We start from the raw sequence: 22,198 nt of genomic DNA on the forward strand, positions 1-22,198 counted from the left end.
TTTATGACATTATTAAAAAGCTTCCTGCTGGTTTAGGGCTGATGGTGTATGTAAAAAATTCTCTTAAAATTGAAGGTGTAATGATTTCTTAGAAGAGCTCGTTGTTCCCGTCACAGCCCTTCTTTCTGAGAAAACACAATGGACTTCTTCCTTGTTTTGTTTCATTTGTTTCTTTAAAATTTGTTTAACATGTCAGTTTAATTATATTTAAAGTGGTTCTAAGGGTAAAAGGAACTCTATCTTACTGCTTCCTCTACAGCCCCCCCCCCCCCGAAAATTCACCTGAAACCGATCCCGATCCAGCTCTGTGCACGTCTGCAGCAGCTCTTCTTCCCACTCTGGGCTTTCCCCCGGCTTGGCTGAGAACAGGGGGAGCCATTGGCTTCTGCTGCTGCCAATCAAAACCTGTGAGCATAGAGCGGGGGGGCGGGGCTAAGCCAGGCTGTGTGTCTGTATAGATGCAAACAGCCCAGCTCGGGATCGAGCATGCATGAGTGCCCTCCCCATGGGAAGCAGCTTCCCATGGGGGCACATAAGTGCCGGTGAGGGACCTGAGAAGAAGAGGAGGATCTGGTCTGCACTACGCAAAATAACTGCACAGAGAAAATAAGTATGACATGTCTATTGTTTAAAAAGTTCAATTCAAGTTTTACAATCACTTTAAACCCATGAATGAAAATGTAATAGATTTCAGCTTATGGGTCCTTAGATGTGAAGGCAGCGTTAGGTTTTATTTTTTAGGTCCTTTACTTTTATTGTATCAGGTGATCATGCCAGGAACCCGCTTCCTGTCCTAGGGTGACAACGCTCACTCACTGAACTGTATGAATGAATGAGCAGCCTTGTCATATTAGGCTGGCTATACACGGCATTCAAACCGTTATTGGGGAGGCTGAATGTACCAAGTTGATCATTCGATCAACTTGGGTACAACAGGCTTCGAATGCACTGTGCAGTGCGCTGGGCAAACATTCCGCCGAGCGCTCCGAAAATTTGGGTGTTTGCTGAATGGGCGAACAGGCGATGTTCGGGCCGAACTTTTGTTTGTCCAACTCTATTTGTGACATGCAGGAAAAACAATAGAATTATAAAAAAGTATCTGTAATATGAATGTGAAGTGTTTACAATAAAAAAATATTGTTCAGGAAATTTTTCTAGGGAAATAATGATTATAGTTAAGCCTGAACATATTGCTGAAAAGAAAAAGAAAAAAGTGGAAGCGGCTCAGAATCCTAAGTCCAGCATCTCAGGGTTTCTCATACATAATGGCTTTGACGTTGCGATTGCAGATTCATGGTGGGGGGGGGGGGATGTGTTTAGGCAGGTACAGTTCATGTCTATACCTAATGTGGAGCATTGCACCCTGATTTTATAGAGGGTATGCTGGCCATTTTTTTAATGCTGAAATGTCGCTTGCACTGCGGCTCTAGAAACGTGACAAAGAAGCTTAAATACCACTTTTTGGCATGGAACCCAGCACATTTTTCACACATTCCGTCACGTGCAAAAGGCACAACTACCACCCGCGTTTAGGGTGCCATTAAAGTGATACTAAAGTCTTTGTTTTTGTGTTTAAAAATAACAAAAATCGTATACTTACCTGCTCTGTGTAATGGTTTTGCACAGAGCAGCCCAGATCCTCCCCTTCTTGAGTCTTTCTTTGGCGCTTCTGGCCCCTCCCTCCTGTTGAGTGCCCCTACAGCAAGCAGCTTGATATGGGGGCACCCGAGCTGAACCGCAGCTCCCTGTGTCTATTCAGACATGGAAATGCGGCCCCGCCCCCTCTCTATAAAGCGTAAATGCACCATAAATTGTTTTGACTTTCAGATAAAGTACAGCGCCGAGGAAGTCTCCCCTAAGTTCCTCCTTGGATCTAATGTGCAGTATCACAACCAAAGGGAGGACTTCCCCTCAATAAGCACCGCCACTGTATTTCATGGTAGGCGGAAATTATGGAAGGGGAAGAATATGGGGGAGGGTCTGTACTAGGTAGGTGTTTACTGGGAGGAGGGGTCCCTTTTAGGCTGTATCCTGTACACTGGTCTTTGTGTTACATACTTCTGACCCCTGCACTCTGCGTTATGTACTCCTGACCACCAGCACAGGAATTGAAGCATATTTTTTAGGTACAAGTAGTGTGGCATGTTAGTGCCATGTATACAGTAACTTGAATGGGGAGGGAGGAGAGCGCCCAGTGCCCATAATAATGCAACTCTTGATGGCAGAATACAATGGTTTAAAGAAAGTATAAAAAATGCACAGAATGAGCCAACACATTTCAGGGAACCGCCTCCCTCTCCTTCGGGGCTTTTGGTACGTGCTAACGGAGATGGGGGCGGTCCGTGGTTGTAACAGAATTTCTGTTGGTACACACTAACGAAGATGGGTGGGCTCCGTGGTGGTACTAGAATTTCTGTTGATATGCACTAATGAAGATGGGTGGTCTCCCTGGTGGTACCAGAATTTCTGTTGATATGCACTAATGAAGATGGGTGGGCTCGTTGGTGGTACCAGAATTTCTGTTGATGTTGATATGCACTAATGGATACCAGGATTTCTGTTGGTACGTGCTAACAAAGATGGGTGGGCTCCATGGTGGTACCAAAATTTCTATTGATATGCACTAATGAAGATGGGTGGGCTCCGTGGTAGTACCAGAATTTCTGTTGGTAAATGTTAACAAAGATGGGTGGGCTGCATGGAAATATCAAAATTTCTGTTGGTACGTGCTAACGAAGATGAGTGGGCTCCATGGTGGTACCAAAATTTCTGTTTATATGCACTAATGAAGATGGGTGGTCTCCCTGGTGGTACAGTGGAACCTCGGATTGCGAGTAACAAGGTTAACAAGCGTTTCACAATGCGAGCACTATTTTTTTAAAATCCTGACTCGGTTTGCAAGTGTTGTCTCGCAAAACAAGCAGGATTCAAGCCTTTGCGGTGTGCAGTACTGCATTTGAGGTGCGGGGGCGCCGGTGACACTCGGAGCCATTCGAAAATACTCAGAAACACTCGGAAATACTCAGTTCCCGAGTGTTTCTGAGGGTTTCCGAGTGCAGCCGAGAGGTCTCCGAGTATTTACAAGTCTCTCTGGTGCCCCCACCTCTGGCCACATGTGGTATTGCATGCAATAGAAGTCAATGTGGAACGAATTATCTTTGTTTCCATTGACTTCTTTGGGGAAACTCGCTTTGATATGCGAGTGCTTTGGATTACAAGGATTCTCCTGGAATAGATTATTCTCGTAATCCAAGGTTCCACTGTACCAGAATTTCTGTTGGTATGTGCTAACAAAGATGAGTGGGCTCTGTGGTGGTACCAGAATTTCTGTTGATATGCACTATTGAAGATGGGTGGTTTCTCTTGTGGTACTAGAATTTCTGTTGGTACTTGCTAACGAAGATGAGTGGGCTCCATGTTAATATCAGAATTTCTGTTGGTACGTGCTAACAAAGATGGGTGAGCTCCATGGTGGTACCATAATTTCTGTCGGTATGACACTAATGAAGATGAGTGGACTCCGTAGTGGGATCAGAATGCCAGTTTATGTGATGCCAGCTTATGTAATTCTAGGACCACCACGGAGCCCAGCCATCTTCGTTAGTACATACCAGCAGCCCTGAAGAAGGAGGCAGATCTCCTGAAACGCATTGACTCAATCTATACTTTATATATACTGTCAATAAACAATTGTGTTCTCCCATCAAGAGTTGCATTATTCCGGACATGGGGCGTTCCTCCTTCCCAATTCAAAAATTGTTTCTCCTGAAGCAACAAAACTGTCACACCAGTAAGGTAGCAGTAGAACCTCCAAAAAAAAGGGGACCAGCAGCACCATCCACCCGCGGAACCACCAAATAACTACCAGTAACCCCTTTAAATCCTTCCATTGTGGTCTCCAGCTCAAGCGAGTGTATGCAGTAAGTTCAGATTTTATTAAACCATACCCGTTTCCCACTGTGCACAATTTGACCACACCCACCATTTGGCATTCTTCTCTTCTAGGTGCCCCAGATCCTTAACAATCCCAGCAATGTCCAGGTCTCCAATTTAATGCCATCTGCATTAATCCATCAAGGGTATAGAAGAAGTAAAACACTTACAGATGATGAAGTTTTATTTTAATCCATAGAATTTCCCCATTATTCACGGCTTCACATACACAGTACAACTACTCCTTTCATATTTGCATCTACAGCAAATTGTGAGCATAATGTAAAGCTGAAGACACAAATGAACTCAGAACTGGGTTCATTATTACATTGTTAAAACGAGTGTAAGTATCTGAATGTCAATTGATATTGGCCTCTCGGAAATTCCTGTACAGAAACACTCAGACTAGGAGAGGAAGGGGCAGAATTGAAAGCCAATCAAGGGTGTGTCTTACAAATATGTTCACTAGAGCATACTGATAGCAGGAGAGATCAGAGTGAGCAGAGAGATGGCTTCATCGATCTGCTTCTGACTGTTCACTGTCCAGTTATCAGGCTGGGTGGGGGGTGGAGAGTATCATGGTTTTTATTTAAGCTCAAGTCTAGTGAATGTATTTTTAAGCTGTGCTGGGGCTGGTCTGAAATCTGAATTCCTTTGCCCCAGATACACCCATAGCAGTGATATTACAGTTAATTTTGAGCGGTTGCATTTTTAAAAGACACTTGTGTTGACTGTGTCCACCCATTCCAAACCCCCCCTCCCCCTCCTATTGGTTCCCACTGAATTGAGCACAGGAGTGGAAAGGGTGGGCATTATTAGCACTTGAGGAGTGCTTTACACACCTATAGTTACTCATATTAACCCCTTGGCACCGCTGTAGCACAAATATGTGGACTGGGCTTTTTTCCATGGGGCCTGCATATTTGCATATCTCCCTTTGTGCTGGAAGCGTGCTGCCCCGGGCCCCGTTCTAACGATCAGGACCCAGAATGTCCGATTCTGGGTCACCTGATCGCTGTAGTAGTCTCTGATTGGCAATCACAGTGATCAGTCTCTGTGAAGCCCGTCCCCTGTGTTTTCTGTCTCTGTGAATGGATGATTGAGATACATTGTATCTTTCTGTGTCCTTGCAGAGAGAGAGAAAAAAGTGTGTTTAGGAAAAAAAAATAATAATAAAAAAAAACTTTAAAAAAAATATATATATTGCCAGGTTAGTGCCAGGGTTATGCCCCGTACACACGATCGGACTTTTCAACAACAAAACCGTGTTTTTATGTTCAAAGGTTTTTGGCTCCAACTTGTCTTGCATACACACGGTCACTCAATTGTTGGCCAACAATTATGAACTTGGGAACGTACAAGACGTGCATGATATCTCCATTGTAAACGCTAGTTGTTTGATTCCAAACATGCGTGGACTTTTGTCTGACGGACTTGTGTACACATGATCGGAAAATCCGACAACAAACATTTGTTGGCGGAAAATTTGAGAACCTGCTAGCCAACACTTGTTGGCGGAAAGTCCGACAACAATTGTCCGATGGAGCATACACACGTTCGGACTTTCAGCCAACAAGCTCACATCCAACATTTGCTGTCGGAAAATCCGATCGTGTGTACGGGGCATTAGTGTTTGGATCAGGGTCAAAGGTCAAGGCCACGATAAAAGGTCAGGGTCAGTATTTTTTGGACTGTATTTTTTTTTTTTAATTTAAATTAGTATCAGTGTCAGTGTGTGTTAGGTAGGATATAAAAAGCAAAATGTGCATTATTGTTTCTGGGCTGTACTCCGGGTACAAACATCAACTAACATACATGCATGTGATATCACTGCGATCGTCCAGAGCAGGAAAATGTATTTTGGGTTGTTGTTTGGTTGTAGGTTATGGTAGTAGCAGGAAATATACAGCTAAATGTTAAGAAAAACATATTATTTTTTACGATTTTGGGCCATTTTTCCTTTGATAATAAAAAAAAAAAAAAATCAGGAGATATCCATTACCATTTACCACCAAAAAAAAGCCCAATTTGTCCTGAAAAAACACGGTATAATCCACCTGGATGCACAGAGTAGTTGTGATGATATGTACGGTTTTGTTAACACATGTCAAAGTTGCAAAATTGGGCTTAGGCATTAAGATTTGGCATGACGGGGTTTATCCCTGCAGCACCAGAAGATCACAGCTATGGAGGTATCTGTGGGGCAGAGGACTTCAGATTTCAACCTAACAGCAGCCAAGTGCTCATGGGGTACTCTTCATTCATGGGAAGTACTGTCTCTGGTGCTTTTATAATTTATTTTTATTAATTGCACTAAACTTCAGCTGTAAAGCGGAGCTCCACTTAAAAGGGGAAGTTCCGCTTTAAGCACTCCTCTACATTTGGCATGTCATTTTTTTTTTTTTTGGGGTGGGGGGGAGTTAGTACTTAGTTTTGAGAGGTACCTGCTTCCACTTCTGCTTGGGCTGCCTAGGTGACTCAAGCGGAAGTTCTCCTACCCCTCCTCCCTTCCTGCAATCTTCTGGGACACATCACAGGTCCCAAAAGATTGCGCAACCATTGAGGAGGTGCAGCGCAACTCACGCATGCTTACCTGGCTGTGAAGCCGCAAGCTATCAAAGCCTGGTGCCGACACTTGTAATGCCAGGGGGAGGCGAAGGAGAGAACCAAGGGTTCAGGCGGCTACATCGCGGGATCATGGGACAGGTAAGTGTCTGTTTATTAAAAGTCAGCAGCTACAATTTTTTGAGCTGCTGACCTTTAATAAACACAAAAACGGCTGGAAGTCCGCTTTAACTGTAAGTCATGCCTTCTACCTGGCTGTGCTGTGTGGGGCCGCTTGGTAAATTTGAGGACTGGATGGACAGTACTGGAAACCTTTTGGCAGATAAAACAACTCTCTTATATAAATTGTGTATGTGTATTTAGCAACTTGCTTGGAGTTCAGCTTTAATACCCATAGCATGTATTTCTTTAATTAGATAAGTAGCAGTGCAGTGTGCACTAGTACAAAGTACACAGTACAGTAAAACAAACGTAGCAGTCCATCTGAAGAAAAAAAATTATGATGTTCCTTATATATTTCAGGCAGGTATATCCACCCGAAGAAGCAGCCTTAAAATACGGAGTTCAGAAAATAGTTCTTTCAAGTTTCCAGGCTTTTGTTGTTGCTTCAGTTATGCTAATAAAATACTGAAAAAACCCATGGATGGCTTCTGTGGAGGTTTTGAAAGTTCCCTGGAGGTAAAGAAGATTCTGTGGAACTGTAGAAAAACATCTGTGGAGGTGTAGGAGATTATGTGGAGGTGTAGAAGATTTTGTAGAGGTGTAGAAGGTTTTGTGGAGATGTAGATGGTTCTGTGGGGGTGTAGAGGATTATGTAGAGGTGTAGAAGATTCTGTTATTATTATTATCATTATACAGGATTTATATAGCGCCAACAGTTTACGCAGCACTTTACAATATAAAAGGGAGACAATACAGTTATAATACAATAAAATACAAGAGGATTAAGAGGGCCCTGCTCAGAAGAACTTACAATCTAATAGGGTGGGGCAGGTGGTACAAAAGGTTGTAACTGTGGGGAATGAGCTGTTGGAAGTGGTAGGAGATTAGTTGGAGACGTGATAGGCTTTCCTGAAGAGATGAGTTTTCAGAAATCGCCTGAAGGTAGCAAGAGTAGGGGATAGCCGGATAGATGGAGGTAGCGAGTTCCAGAGGTTGGGAGAGGCTCTGAAGAAATCCTGGAGATGAGCATGGGAGGAGGAGATGAGAGAGCTTGAAAGCAGGAGGTCTTGAGAAGAGCGGAGAGGTCGATTTGGGTGATATTTGGAGACAAGATTGGTGATGTAGCTTGGGGCAGAGTTGTGAATGGCTATGTATGTTGTGGTTAGTATTTTGAATTTAATTTGCTGGGTGATTGGGAGCCAGTGTAGGGATTGGAGTAGAGGGTTGGTAGACACTTGGTAAGGTTGATAAGTCTGGCAGCAGCATTCATGATAGACTGAAGAGGGGCAGCCTTTGGAGAGGTAGGCCAATGAGAAGGGAGTTGCAATAGTCAAAGCGAGAGATAACAAGGGAGTGAATGAGGAGCTTGATGGTTTCATTTGTTAAAAAGGGGCGAATTTTAGAGATGTTACGGAGGTGAATTCTACAAACTTTTGACAACGATTGGATTTGAGGCTGAAATGACAAGTCAGAGTCTAGGATTACACCTAGTACCCTGGCGTGAGGGGAGGGACTGATGGTTGCATTGTTGATTTTGATGCAAAAGTCATGGAGGCTGGCATGGGCGGGGGGGAATATTAATAGCTCAGTTTTAGAGAGATTTAGTTTAAGGAAGTGGTGCAACATCCATGCTGATATGTCAGTTAGTAAGTTAGTAATGCGAGAGGAGACTGAAGGAGTGAGGTGAGGAGTAGACATATAGATTTGGGTGTCATCAGTGTATAAGTGGTATTGGAAGCCGTAGGCGGTTATCAAGTGACCAAGGGAGGAGGTGTAGATAGAGAAGAGAAGGGGTCCAGGAACAGAGCCTTGGGGGACCCCCACAGAAAGGGGCAATGGAGAGGAGGAGACAGAGTTGTAGGTGACACTGAAGAAGCGCTGTGATAAATAGACAGAGAACCAGGTTTTGAGGTGTAGAAGGTTTTGTGGAGGTGTAGAAGATTATGTGGAGGTGTAGAAGATTCTGTAGAGGTGTAGAAGATTCTGTAGAGGTGTAGATGGTTCTGTGGAGGTGTAGAAGACTCTGTGGAGGTGTACAGGGTTATGTAGAGGTGTAGAAAATTATTTGGAGGTGCAGAAGATTCTGTGGAACTGTAGAAGAACATCTGTGGAGGTGTAGGAGATTATGTGGAGGTGTAGAAGATTCTGTAGAGGTGTAGATGGTTCTGTGGGGGTGTAAATGATTATGTAGAGGTGTGGAAGATTCTGCTGAGGTGTAGAAGGTTTTGTGAAGGCGTAGAAGATTTTGTAGAGGTGTAAAAGATTATGTGGAGGTGTACAAGATTTTGTGGAGGTGTAGAGGACTCTGTGGAGGTGTATAGGATTATGTAGAGGTGTAGAAAATTATTTGTAGGTGAAGAAGATTTTGTAGAGGTGTAGAGGATTCTGTGTAACTGTAGAAAAACATCTGTGGAGGTGTAGGAGATTCTGTGGAGGTGTAGAAGATTTTGTGCAGGTGTAGAAAGTTTTGTGGAGGTTAGATGGTTCTGTAGGGGTGTAGAGGATTATGTAGAGGTGTAGAAGATTCTGTTGAGGTGTAGAAGGTTTTGTGGAGGCGTAGAAGATTTTGTAGAGGTGTAGAAGATTATGTGGAGGTGTAGAAGATTCTGTAGAGGTGTATAGGATTATGTAGAGGTGTAGAAAATTATTTGTAAGTGTAAAGGATTTTGTGGAGGTGTAGCAGATTTTGTGGAGGTGTAGAGGATTCTGTGGAGGTGTAGAGGATTCTGTGGAGGTGTAGAGGATTCTGTGGAGGTGTAGAAGATTCCATGGAGGTGTAGGATATTCTGTGGAGATGCAGTAGATTCCATGGAGGTGTAGAAAATTCTGTGGAGGTGGAGAACAGTTTTCCAGACTGTACTACTCAGTACCAGGCTTGTGTCTTTCAGTAGACAGAGACACCCCTTTTTATACTCCATGAAAGACCTCAACCTGATGCTTATAGATATAGCACAAATATGTTTTTTTCTAGAATGCCTATAATGTTTTTGAGTATTCTTATTTATGATCTCTACTTCTTCTTATTAAACAATCCAAGAAATTTCTTGTTTCCTTTGTTCTTGGCTTGCTGTTGTGCCTGGATTTCCTCATTATTTCGGGCTTGTTCAAATGATCTCTGCCTCTCCAACTCTTCTCTCCGTTTCCTCAGCTCAGCTTCTTCAGCTTCTCTTCTCCTCTGTCTCTCTCTTTCTAACTCTTCCTCTTGTCTTTTTAATTCTTTTTCCCTCATTGCTCTTTCTAAGGCTTTCTTTCTATCCTGATTTTCTTGCTCCATTTTCTTCTCTCTCTGGTGAACGTAATTTATGACAAACTGTTTGCGGTCATGCATCTCCTTCACTGGATTCCGTGTCTGATGTTCTACCCGAAACTGAGTATCTTTAATAACTTCCTGTAGGAACTTCAGCACTTCCTCATGTCTTCCTCTGGTTTTAAAGTTGTCTTCACGGGTGTAATTTTCAAATGCAAAAATCCTTTCTATGCCCATGTCCCTGAAAGAGGACTCAACGGTAGTTAAGTTCCCATAGTTTTTGTGGGTGAGAACCACAATGGGATAGATCCCTGAAAGGAGAAGAGAAAGGAGTTACATTCAAATATAGAAAAGTTCATATGTGTTGGTCACATGTGTAGCACCCTCCTAGATAGGTGCTAGGAGTAGTTAGAATTAGTTCTGGCTCACTATGTTCAGAGGAGCTGTATTTTTTTTTTTTATTTATAACGGGGAATAGGTCCACAGAGACCACAACAACAATACAGTATATTCAAAATAACAGTAATACAGATACAGATAAAGGTACGTGCAAAAAAGGTACAGCATGTGGGTGATGTTGATTAAGTGGCAACATTTTCCTATTTGGTCATCTGTTGGAAAAAACAAAGCAGATAGGTGGTTTTCTTCTCTATATCTACCTATGGTTTTCCTGTTTAGTTTCTGATGTAGGTTCTTTCATCTACAAGGTTGTCTCTTGTATCTGACTGTGGTTAAGCAGGTTGCTATAGCCCGGTGGCCCCGTTCCTTTTCTTTTTCTAGATGAATAAAAGTAAAGTGGGGAAGAGGAAGTTGCCCAAAAGTGCTAAGAGCAGCAGGGAAGAGATAGTAGAAAGCAGGGCGGGAGGGGTTTGTGCAGGTGGGTAGGGGGAGGGGGGAGTGGGGGAGCGAACTCACGAACATGGGTCTTTACATCTTTCCAGTATTTGTTGTTAGCTAAATTTAGGTAAATTTAGCTCGCTTCACTGTAACCAGCATGGCAGTAATTATTGTGTTAGGTAAATTTAGTTGTGCTCACTGTAGCCATTGCAGCTGTATGCGATTAGTTAGGTCTGTTCAATGTTTCAGCTGCTGCTAGTTTTGACTGTTTCCTCTGCTTTCCAGAGAGCTGGAGAACTCTCTGGAACATAGGTGTGAAGCAATACAAATAGCAGCAAGAATACTGATACAGCCATGGCCAATCCCAGGGCCCTGAAGACTGCTGAGAGTCTGTATAAATACTCTGAGACACAGAGCTGCTGGGTCTTTGCCTGCAGAGGGGAAGTCCAGCCTGAAGAGCTTGCTTCCCTCCAGGTCAACGCTTGCTTGTGCTAACTGTTTGTGAGTAGGGATGAGCTCAGGCGTGTTCGCAAACAGCACGTGCGAGCCCGCCAGGAAGTTGGCACTGGGGAGCGCTAATCACAAGCAGTGAGACATTTCCCGATCTCTGCAGCCGAGCATCGGGACAATGTCTCACTGTTTTTGATTAGCGCTCTGCAGTGCCGACTTCCTGGCTGGCTCTGCACGTGCTGTTTGCGAACACACCTGAGCTCATCCTTATTTGTGATGAGGCCTCAGGTGGTCGACTTGAATGCTTGGAAGCTGAGACTACAGGCTGATGGGGCTGTCTGCAGAAGATCTAGTCTGGTATCACTGGAGGAAAGTGTGACTTGGATGTTGGGAGGAGGCAACAAACTTTCCCCAGAGCTTTGTGAGTACAGACTGCTGTGAGAGATCTTAGAGACTGTGGGCCTGCTGCCACCCCTCTTGTGCTAGAGAGTCAGCTGTGTGGTTGACCAAAGGGGAGATTGGTTGGTTTCCTGAAGAGCTAAGTCTATCTGATTCTGTCAGGGGACAATGCTCTTGTTTGACTAAAGAAAGAAGCTTGCTTTTAACTGCTTCTACTACAAAGACAAGTTCACAGTTTGCAATTGCAAGGACTTCTGCTTCAGCTTTTCAGAAAGGAGTTTACTGTAATCCATCTGCACATACAGTAGTTCTGTTTTTGGAGTACCCAGTTTAATTCCCTCAACACTATCCCAGTTGCTCCAAAAATGAAAACGACAAAAACAGCAACACCCCTAGACTGTTTTTTGAGGAAAAGAGTGACTGTGATCATGTGCCTGGCTGTGGGACAATCATTGAAAAATGAACCTGGGCAAATTTCCAGCGGCTCCTATGGGGGTAGCGCTACACATTTAAAGCAAGGATTCCCAATAGAGGAATGGTCTTCATGTTGGATTCCTGCCCATTAATATGATGGTGGGGCCCGAGTCCTGCTGTCTGTGTCAATAGACGCAGCAGCAGGACTCGGGAGAGCACCTGCATGGGTGCCCTCATGGAAATTAGCTCTCCGTGGGGGCACCTGATAAAGAGAAGGGGCCAGGAGCAACACTGGGGAACCCCAGAAAAGGGGATTGGGGCTGCTTTGTGAAAACCCCTTGCACAGAGCAGGTAAGTATAGACATTTGTTTGTTATTTAAAAAAAAAAAAACCTTTACAATCACTTTAAGTGCTCATTTACACTTACTTCGGCTTCAACGCACATTAACAGCTAGTTTACACTTGCTTCAAAACAAGGCTTCGGACATGCTTTGTTAAAGCTCTCTGAATGCCAGTCAAAGCCCCTGTCACTAAATAAAATGGTTAGCGTACAGTCCTGCTTACACCTTGCTTTTGCTTTTGCTTTGCTTCGGCTTCTCTTCAAAAATTATACCCCATGTAACTTTAGTGGTGCTTCAAAACGTCTTCAAAGCCTCCATAGGAGTCTATGGCAAATCTTGTTTGAAGCCTCACTAAAATTCCACTGAAACCTCATTGAAGCACCTCAAAGTCTCACCAAAGCCCCATCAAAGTCTTATCAAAGCCCCATTGAAGCTCCACCAAAGCCTCATCAAAGCCCCACCGAAGCCTCATCAAAGCCTCATCGAATCACCAAGCAAAAGCAAGGACTGTAAGCTAACCATTTTATTTAGTGACAGGAGCTTTCACAGGCGTTTAGAGAGCTTTAACAAAGCCTGTTTGAATAAGTGTAAACTAGGCCTAACCGAGCACCACAAACTGAAAACACTATGTGCTTCAGTCCAAAGGCACTTTTGCATGTGGCATTAGTACTTGCCCCTACTCTTCACACATTAAGTGGGGAGACTCTTTGCATTCTATTAGTAACAACAGAAATTATGACATTACTTCCTTCATTAATTGTAACACTACGTATTTGATATATGCAACTGCGTGCAGCCTTTTGCAAAATTCAGAATGTTGGCCGTACTACCCTCAGGTTGAGGGATCGCCTGCATGACCATCTTTATGACATTACCAAGAAACATTCAACCAATATAGCTAATCACTTTAATGGTTGTCATGCAGGTGACCACTCAGCTGTATCTATATAGGGTGTAGAAAATGTCATCGTCCCCAGGAGAGGTGGTGATAAGTTCAGACTTTGTAAAAAGGATGTTTTCTGGATTTTCCGTCTGGGAACATGGAAACCTGCAGGGCTCAACCATGAATGGGATGTATGAAAATTTTCTGAATGAATAATGTGCATCCTGGGTTTTTGCTACTGGTAACCCCGATAGCCATTTTTTCAAACTTTTGCTACTGGCGACCCTGATAGACATTTTTTTCAAATTTTTCCTAACTTTTTAAAAAAATTGGGTTCCATTTTTATTTCGTATTCAGTCTGTTCTTTATATGGTTCTTATGATGTTTTTATATCTCTTATATTTATTAGAGTTTCTGCGTTCACATCCCTATTATTATTATTATTATTGGCAACCGCAAACCAATTATTTCACACAGATTGTTCCAATCACAAGTAATTGTTGCATATATATGTGTATATATATCTCTGTAGTGGACATTTGTATGTGAGCTATGACTACGCACTAAGGGAGCGTGAAACGCGTTAGCTGGTGATGCTTTTTCCCTCTATCTGTGTTTTTGGACATGTTTTTATGGACTTGCTGAAATAAAGGTGATTTTACTGGATGTGCGGCCAACCAGAATTATTTTTTGCCCATTGGAATATGTGATGGGCGGGGCCAGAACCTGGTCTGTGTGTTAGTGGAGGTGGAGATGGGAGACTGACCTAGAGCCGCGTTCACTCATAATCTATGAAAACACATCATTTTTAGTATTCAAAGCCAACCCATCCATCAGCGTCTCCATGCTTTATTTTATTGACAAAGACACCCTCCTCTCATTTTCTAGCAGTGGACATCTTGAGTAAGGCAGATGATTAATGGAGCGTTTTCTTCCTGGAATCCAACTGTCCTTAGCTCTGGCATGCAGGCAGGAGGGTGTGCTTCGCTGAAAAAGCCCCTCCTCCCATGAAGACTTCTGGGATGTATTTTGGCCTAGGCCAAGCAGCTGAAGATATGTGAAACAAAATATAACACAAGAAAATATAATATACCCCTCCTATTTATTAATGCTAACAGCAAAAGGATTAAAAATAGTTTGTGTTGATTGGGAGAGTTTAGTTCCACCTTGATTCCTATTGTACTGCATGGATAGGATGTAATTAATGAGACACAGACAGCAAACAAAAAAAAAAAAATTGGCCAAGCTTTTAAGGCCTTTTTATTCTATACAAAATAAATAAATAAAAATGTTTGACTGGACAAGTGACAGCGTTGGTGGCCACAATGGACAGGACATTGCCATTCCTGTATATTAGCAGCAGTGATTTCTGCATACACAGATGACAAGGGATAGTTGGAAAAAAATAATACTTCTTCCTATATCAAGAGGGAAGACTGGATGACAAGCAAAGAGAGGAAGGTTTGAGACATTGGTCACCTTATGTTAAAAAATTCTTGTCCAAATTTTTATTTCAGAGAAAGAAAGTTGGAACTTACCAGTCAGCTCTCTGGCTGTATGAAGAACGCTCTTCAATTCATTCATTTCCTCGGGGGGAATTACGTGCTTCACGCTAAACAAAAGGGATGAAAACATTAATTTCTAAAGCTGTACTGATGCATATACAGTTAGTTTCAACCAAAGGGGCCATGCTGTCGGAATACAGAATTGTAATTGTGCTACAACTACTGTACATCAGTATTTCGTAGAGATATATTCTTTAACCAGTAGATGGCAGCGTTTATACATTTGTAGCTGCATCTATGGTATGCTCAATGTCTTTCCCTGAATAAAAGTTTCTCTTTCCTGTCTGCAGTTAAGCAGCAAAGCCCATGTGGACTGTGCACTGTCTGTTCTGTAGGGCTTTATTCAGAATTTCTAACAGGTGTTTCCAATGCCGTCTGATGCCATTTTGGGCTTCCATTGGTGAGTTGCGCTGACTATCACAATACTCCATAATCAAAGGTTCACTGGTAGCCTAGCTACATTACTGACTTTTTATTTGTTCTTTGATTTTGTAACTATGAGATTGTATCTTTCTTTAGATGTTTTGGTTGATTCCTCCTAAAGAAGCGACATATGTCGCGAAACATGTTGAGGACCACAACTATACCTACATCATTGTGTTCCCACTTACCAGATGGGTTCTATGCTTCTTAAGTGTTAACCTAATGCTATTACATACAATTCTATTGTTTTGTCGTTACTGTATTTTATGTATTTTTCTCTTAATACATGTTTAATTTTTATCTAAACCTGTTTCATTTACTGGGTACCGAGATAGTCCTTCAACCACCACAGGCGTTATAGGACAATTTTTTGGAGTAGCCCCCATTAACCCATTCCTTTTCTCAGAATTTCTAACAGGTTATGGGCCCAGGCATAGCACAGACACCCACCCAGAGAAAAGCGAGAACCCAGTCATAGCCAGCTACAGCAAACAAGTGCAAGATACAGCATGGCCAGTGACACATCTGCAACAAAGCTCCAATTTGCAAAACTGACAAACCAGAACTACCAGTGTTGGAAATTCAAGATGAAAATGCTGCTAATAAGAGAAGGTACGTGGAAATGTATAAATGAAGCCAGAAAACCCTTCAGATGAATGGATAGAGAATGACCAAAAAGCCTCAAGCACAACCTCTCTTTGCATAGAAGGTGATCAAATCATACATGTATGTTAGTGTGAAACTGAAAAAGAAATGTGGGAAGGATTAGAAAAGGTGCATGAAAGAGCTAATCTCAGTAATAAACTGTATTTGATTATAAAACTATACCAAACCAAGCTGATTAAAGGCCAGGATATGCAGGATTACATAAGGCACACCTTGGAAATGGTTGAATGCCTGAGAGGTATAGAAGAAGCAATAAAAGATTTTCATGTGGCAGCACTATTACTCAGTGGCTTACCAGAAAGTCATGAAACACATGTCACAGCACTCGATGCACAAATCCAGATGATGAACTGAGACTGGAATATGTTAAGGGCTTGTTGATGGATATAGGTGTAAAACAGAAGGCATTAATAGTGTCAGTGCTTCTATCGCAGAGTCTGCTTTAAAGACGAAAAATAGGAATAAAAACAGTAACAAGAAACACGTGAATGTTTTGTGTGCAAGAAACAAGGTCATTGAACACCAGCTTACAGAATCTGAAAAGCTAGAATGCAAAAACTAAACTACAATGGGCCAAAAGTGTGAGGGAAGAAACTGATTATGCTTCAGATAATCTATATGTTTTTCAATCCAAAAGTCGCACCTTATCTTTGCAGGCATGGTGTGTTGAGTCAGGCACTATGAGGTAGATTTACTAAAACTGGAGAGTGCAAAATCGGGTGCAGCTCTGCATAGAAACCTTCAGTAAGCTTCCAGGTTTTATTGTCAAAGCCTAATTGAAAAAGCTGAAGTTAGAAGCTGATTGGCTTCCATGCACAGCTGCACCAGATTTTGCACTCTCCAGTTTTAGTAAATCTACCTCAATGAGTGACATAACAAATGAAAGAAATGTCTTCATTCACCTTGACCAGAGTAAAATAGAAAAAAAAATCACCACATCTAATGGGCAAATAATGGAATCAGAAGGAAGAGGAGATGGTTTTCTTTACTGTCCTATTTCCCAGAGTGTCACCAGAAAGATACCTGTGAAAAATGTGCTCTATGCCCCTGCTCCTGACACAAATCTTTTGTCAGTGAAGAAGCTCACAAAACAAGCAAGGTGATGACCAGTAAACGACAATTTCATGAACTAACACAAACGCTTCAAACTGAGGGAGATTCCACATCAGTGTCACATGAAGATAAGCAACAAAGTGACACAGAAATAGAAATTAACTCAGACAATACAAACGTTGTAAAAGAAGAAACACAAGAGGCTTCAATTAGGAAAAACACCAGAAGCAATAAAGACATCCCAGCCAAACGACTGTCCTATGTTGCTCGCGTAGCATTAAAAACCAGTGCCAGATTCATGGGATGAGATACAAAGACTTCCTACTCATGAGATATAAAAGTGGATCAGAAGCTTGGACCAAACTGCTTACAAGAAACAGATTTATAGTATTATTATTAGTATTTATAGTTGTTGAGTGGGGGGTGTTGGAGTACAGAATTGTATTTTGTGCAACAATGACTGTACATTAGTATTTAGTAGAGATATATTCTTCAACCAGTAGATGGCAGTGCTCATAAGTTTGTAGCTGCATGTATGATATGCTCTATGACCTTTCTTCCCTGAATAAAAGTTCCTATTTCCTGTCTGCATTTAAGCAGAAAAGCCCATGTGGACTGTGCACTGTCTGTTCTGTAGGGCTATGTACAGAATTTCTAACACATACAATACTATAAAGCCTTTCAAACAAACTCAAGGAACCCAACTAAATACATATATGGGAGATGTTTTACCTGCAAAGGGTTTACACTATATTTCCTTCCAATCAGTCTTATGATCTTCACAGCTCTGCCACACACTAGATACTAGTAGAGGAGGGGACCTACTTTGTCTTTACCAGAGTTTAGTAACATTTACAGGTCTTATCCCTCCCCAAGGCCGTGATTGGACAATGAAGAGGGAGACCAATGAGCTCATATAGCATATATATAGCATATATCATATATTGCTTTCCTCTACTATCAACAAGCCCTTGCATGGCAGACCAAATTATGGTCTCCTATTTTTTCTTTCTCCTCCAGTCTTAGGTCTGCTGTAAGGGACTGCAAGAGGCTGATACTAAGTCCTATTTAGATACCTACACTGCTTACATTTAAACAATGATCTTAGGATATATTAACCACTTGCTGACAACCGCATGCTAGCTGCCCTGCAAATTAGGGTGTTCGCTGAATGGGCAAACAGGCGATGTTCAGGCCGAACTTTTCCTCGGCCCGAACCATTTGCCCAACTCTATTGCCCACTTTTAGTAATAAATGTGAGCAGTGTATTCAAATCAGCACACCAGCTAAAAGCCTTACATGTAAATTGGTTATATATTTATTGTTTAGTTCACCCACACATACTGAACCTGCTGAATGTGGCTATGTGGGTATCAATGTCCTTTGATCATGAAGGGGTTAATGTCCAGCCAAGAACAGTTACGCTTGAAGTAAAATGTTAATTTGTAACCATATTAGAGGCACGTGTGCAAAAAGATCTTTATGGCATTGAAGTCAGAGCTTTAAAAAATTAAGGCGGAGTCCCCTACTTACCTGTGTACAAAGACGGGGGCAATGAAATCTGAGTCTTTCACTAATTTCTCTGACCTAACAATTCTGTCAACAAGTCCGAACCCCTTGGTAAACTCCACGTTTCTCCCCAGTGGAAGCAGATTACCTGGAAGGAAGAAGACTCTTAATTAATGACTATGAATAATTCCTGATCAAAACTTCTAAATCAAAAAAAAAAAAATATTCGGAAGCAAAGCCAACCTGACCCTAATGCCGCGTACACACAGTCAGACTTGCCAACGGGGTAAACTCCTTCGGTATTTCTGACGGAAAAATTTAGAACATGTTCTATATCTAAGTCCGTCGGAAAAGCCGACAGAAAAAGTCAGATGGGGCATACACACGGTCGGAATATCTGACCAAAAGCTCCCATCAGACTTTTTCTGTCGGAAATTCCGACCGTGTGTACGCGGCATAAGAATAAGATTGTGGGGATGGATGGAAAGTGAAATAATGAAGGTCACCTCTACTCTTTCTCCTCCAATCAGATGGTTCCCTGTACCCTGTACATAGTAGAAAACCCTGATTGGCTTACATTGCTACAAAAAAAAAAACACAACGTGTATTGCTGTATATGCAGCTTGACTGCATTATAATAATAAATGATGAGGGTTCCATTTGATTTTAATGTAGATGTAAATCCTGGATAATATTTGGTTTGTTTTGTACATCATAAACAATTGCAATGTTTTTTTGTTCCTCCGCAATGTCCTGTTTTCACCTTTTTTCTCATTTTCCCAATGTGACACAAAATGTACAAGCATGGTCCAGGGCAATGGTGTGCAGTCCACCATGGAGCGAGTGCATCTAGACAGGAAGTTCACTCTATCAGCCACTTCCTGTCTACATGCACTCGCTCCATGGTAGGCTGCACATCATTACTCTGATGCCTGCACAGTTTGGGGTTGATTTACTCAAGGCAAACAGACTGTGCACTTTGCAAAGTGCAGTTGCTTAGTAAATGAGGTAAGGCATAACTTTGCAAAGAGTACCCAATCACGTGCAAGGACAACTTATAGAAAATGCATTTTTGCTTACACATGATTGGATGATGGAAGTCAGCAGAGTTTCTGCTCATTTACTAAGCTCTGGAGCAACTGCTCATGCAGAGTGCACAGTCTTTTTCCCCTTTAGTAGTTCAACCCTAGGGGAGGTTGATTTACTAAAGGCAAATCCACTGTGCACTTGGAAGTGCAGTCGCTGTAAAATCTGAGAGGGGACATGCAAGGAAAATAAAAAAAACAGCATTTTTGCTTGTTCATGATTGGATGATAGAAATCAGCGGAGCTTCCCCTCATTTCAAATCTTCCCCTCAGATCTACAGTGACTTGTAATGCACAGTGGATTTGCCTTTAGTAAATCAACTCCTTTATTTCCACCTTAAGAGAGAACCCCACCCAACCAAAAAAGAAAAAAAGTATGGGGTCTCCCCAAAACTCCTTGCTAGACCCTTATCTGAGAATGCAGCTGGGCTAGGCAGAAAAGGGCTGGGAGGAGTATCCCTGCCCTCTCCTGAACCACAGCAGGGTACATGCACTCAACAAGGAGGGTACCTTGACAGGGAGGGCAACCCCTGGCAAAGCAACGTGTTTCCATGTTGATGAGTACAAAGACATCATCCCTACAAACCTTGCCCAGTGGTTGTGGGAGTCTGTGCATGGGGTCCTTATTGGAATCTGGAATATCCCAGATACCATGTCCCCCTATGTGAAGGAGTAAGGTGTCTGGATCAAACTTTGAGCTCTTCCCTACAAGTATGCAATAGAGGATTCCAATAGGACTTGTGTGGACAGATATTTTCCCCTTAAATTTTTTTTTTTCCCCATGCAGGTTTATAGGAATGCAAAAGCAGTTTTAAGCAGGTGAAAGGCAAGTCAGAACTGCAAGTCAGAAGGTGTTCAGATAGACCTGCCAATTAATTCTGAATGATCTTAAAGTGGTTGTAAACCCTCGTGTTTTTTTCACCTTGAAGGTGAAAAAAACACCTGGCAGTGACCATCCCCCCCAGCCCCACCCCCCCCACCCCCGTTTCACTTACCTAAACCCTGGAATTTCCCAGCCGAAGACGCGCTCTTCCCCTGCCCAGAGTTCTCGGCTCTTAATTGGATAGATTGATAGCAGCGCAGCCATTGGCTCCAGCTGCTGTCAATCAAATCCAATGATGCGGGCGGCGGGGGGGGGGCGGGGCCGAGTCCGGCATTTGTGTCTATGGACGCGCCGAATGCTGGACTCGGGAGCGCGCCCGAAAAGTAACCACTCGGGAGAGTGTTTCTCCTAGGGGGTTATCTGATGTGGGGAGGAGCCCCGAGAGCCACCGGGGGACCCCAGAAGACGGTGTTCGGGGCCACCCTGTGCAAGATGAGCTGCACAATGAAGGTAAGTATGAAAAAAACCAAACTGGAAAAACACTGAGTTTATATTAGAAGTGTACTTCTAATATAAAATCAATATAATATAAAATAAAACTCGAACCATTACAATTTTTTTAAACTGATGTCAAATACAAGGCGAATGCACCTGAAAGTATACTATATTTGCTGACACAAGCCCTAATACTTATAACTAGCTAGCTATTATTTTTACACATAGGATAACTTTTTTACAAAGTGAGGTCCAGCGGTTGTTTTTAATAACTGAGAGAAAAGTTTGGGAACCACTGACTTGAATGGTGCATTAGAATGCTGTTCACTAAAGTTTTTCTTTCTGGCCACAGCAACAGACCCTGTCTTTTTCCACCAACCACTTTAGAACTTCACAGACAACAAACTGGTTGCTATTTTCTATGAGATTATTTCCCCCACCTTCTGTTTTTTATAGTTTCCTATATAATACTTCATTTCTACAAACAACGTAATCATATGATCTATTCACACTCACCGAGCTGTGCAAAGATCTCTCCACTCCCATATCCGTCCATTTTCGGCAACCCTCGATTATCCACCAGCATGATGTTACTTGTGATTTTGTGTGGAATTCTCTCCAATGTATGGCCTCCATGGTGACCTCCATGCGTTTCATCCGCCTTTGCCCAGTTCTGATATTCACCATCTTGCCAGACGTATATACAGGTGTTAATGAATGAAGACTTTCCATGTCCCGCCAACCCGAACAGCTGGATGAGGCATCGGTTGAAGCCCTGGTTGCCCCTTTTGCATCTATCAAAGCTAAAATTATTAATGAATGGTCTGAGCTCGTCCATATCCATGTCTACCTCCGGGAATTATGTCCTTCTTATGACTGCAGTGAATGGAAATCCCAATGCTCTTTGTCTTTATACTTTGAAAAAGAACTTCCTACTACGGTAATTTTCAACTGATAGTGTATATCTCCAGCAATTGCCTTAAGGTTCTTCCTTATGGCCTGAAGTCAAAAGTACAAAGATTAAAGTCATTAAAGTTATATCAATAAGGAAAGCTCTAGGATGTCCTCCTACAACCTTTGTCACAAGAGAACCAGTTTAGTTCAATATCTGTCATAAATGATCTATTTGTTAACTTCTACCAGAGAGTATAGTAATGGGAGGTGGAAATTCAGAATCAGAGGAGAGAATCCCAAAGCAATTTAGGTGTCAGCAGCATTATTTCATCCAACATGATTATAAGAATTAATTGTGGGAGGGGCAGAGACACAAACTACTGCAGGAAATCTCCCCATTGTGGGAGGGGCAGAGACACAAACTACTGCAGGGAAATCTCACCATTGTGGGAGG

General features: G+C 42.4%; 1 protein-coding gene across 1 annotated transcript; it reads right to left on the reverse strand.

The window, feature by feature from the left end:
* Positions 1 to 7,912: 7,912 nt before the first annotated feature.
* On the reverse strand, positions 7,913 to 21,828 carry LOC141148160 (uncharacterized). Its single transcript, XM_073635342.1, has 4 exons — positions 21,367 to 21,828; positions 18,472 to 18,595; positions 14,770 to 14,843; positions 7,913 to 10,218 (listed from the first exon to the last, which is right to left on the reverse strand). The coding sequence occupies exons 1-4, from the start codon at positions 21,692 to 21,694 to the stop codon at positions 9,671 to 9,673; spliced, it is 1,074 nt and encodes a 357-aa protein (XP_073491443.1). The 5' UTR covers positions 21,695 to 21,828; the 3' UTR covers positions 7,913 to 9,670.
* Between the last annotated feature and the right edge of the window lie 370 nt (positions 21,829 to 22,198).

Source organism: Aquarana catesbeiana, linkage group LG06 (assembly GCF_042186555.1).
Source record: "Aquarana catesbeiana isolate 2022-GZ linkage group LG06, ASM4218655v1, whole genome shotgun sequence".
Taxonomy (NCBI): domain Eukaryota; kingdom Metazoa; phylum Chordata; class Amphibia; order Anura; family Ranidae; genus Aquarana; species Aquarana catesbeiana.

Bases quoted from the DNA above. Each gene is read 5' to 3' on its own strand.
- LOC141148160 (XM_073635342.1), bottom strand. From the start codon at position 21,694: ATGGATATGGACGAGCTCAGACCATTCATTAATAATTTTAGCTTTGAT. The intron at 18,596-21,366 runs GTGAGTGTGAAT...TCTTCCTTCCAG, and splicing joins AGAGATCTTTGCACAGCTCG to GTAATCTGCTTCCACTGGGG. The intron at 14,844-18,471 runs GTAAGTAGGGGA...CCTTTTGTTTAG, and splicing joins GCCCCCGTCTTTGTACACAG to CGTGAAGCACGTAATTCCCC.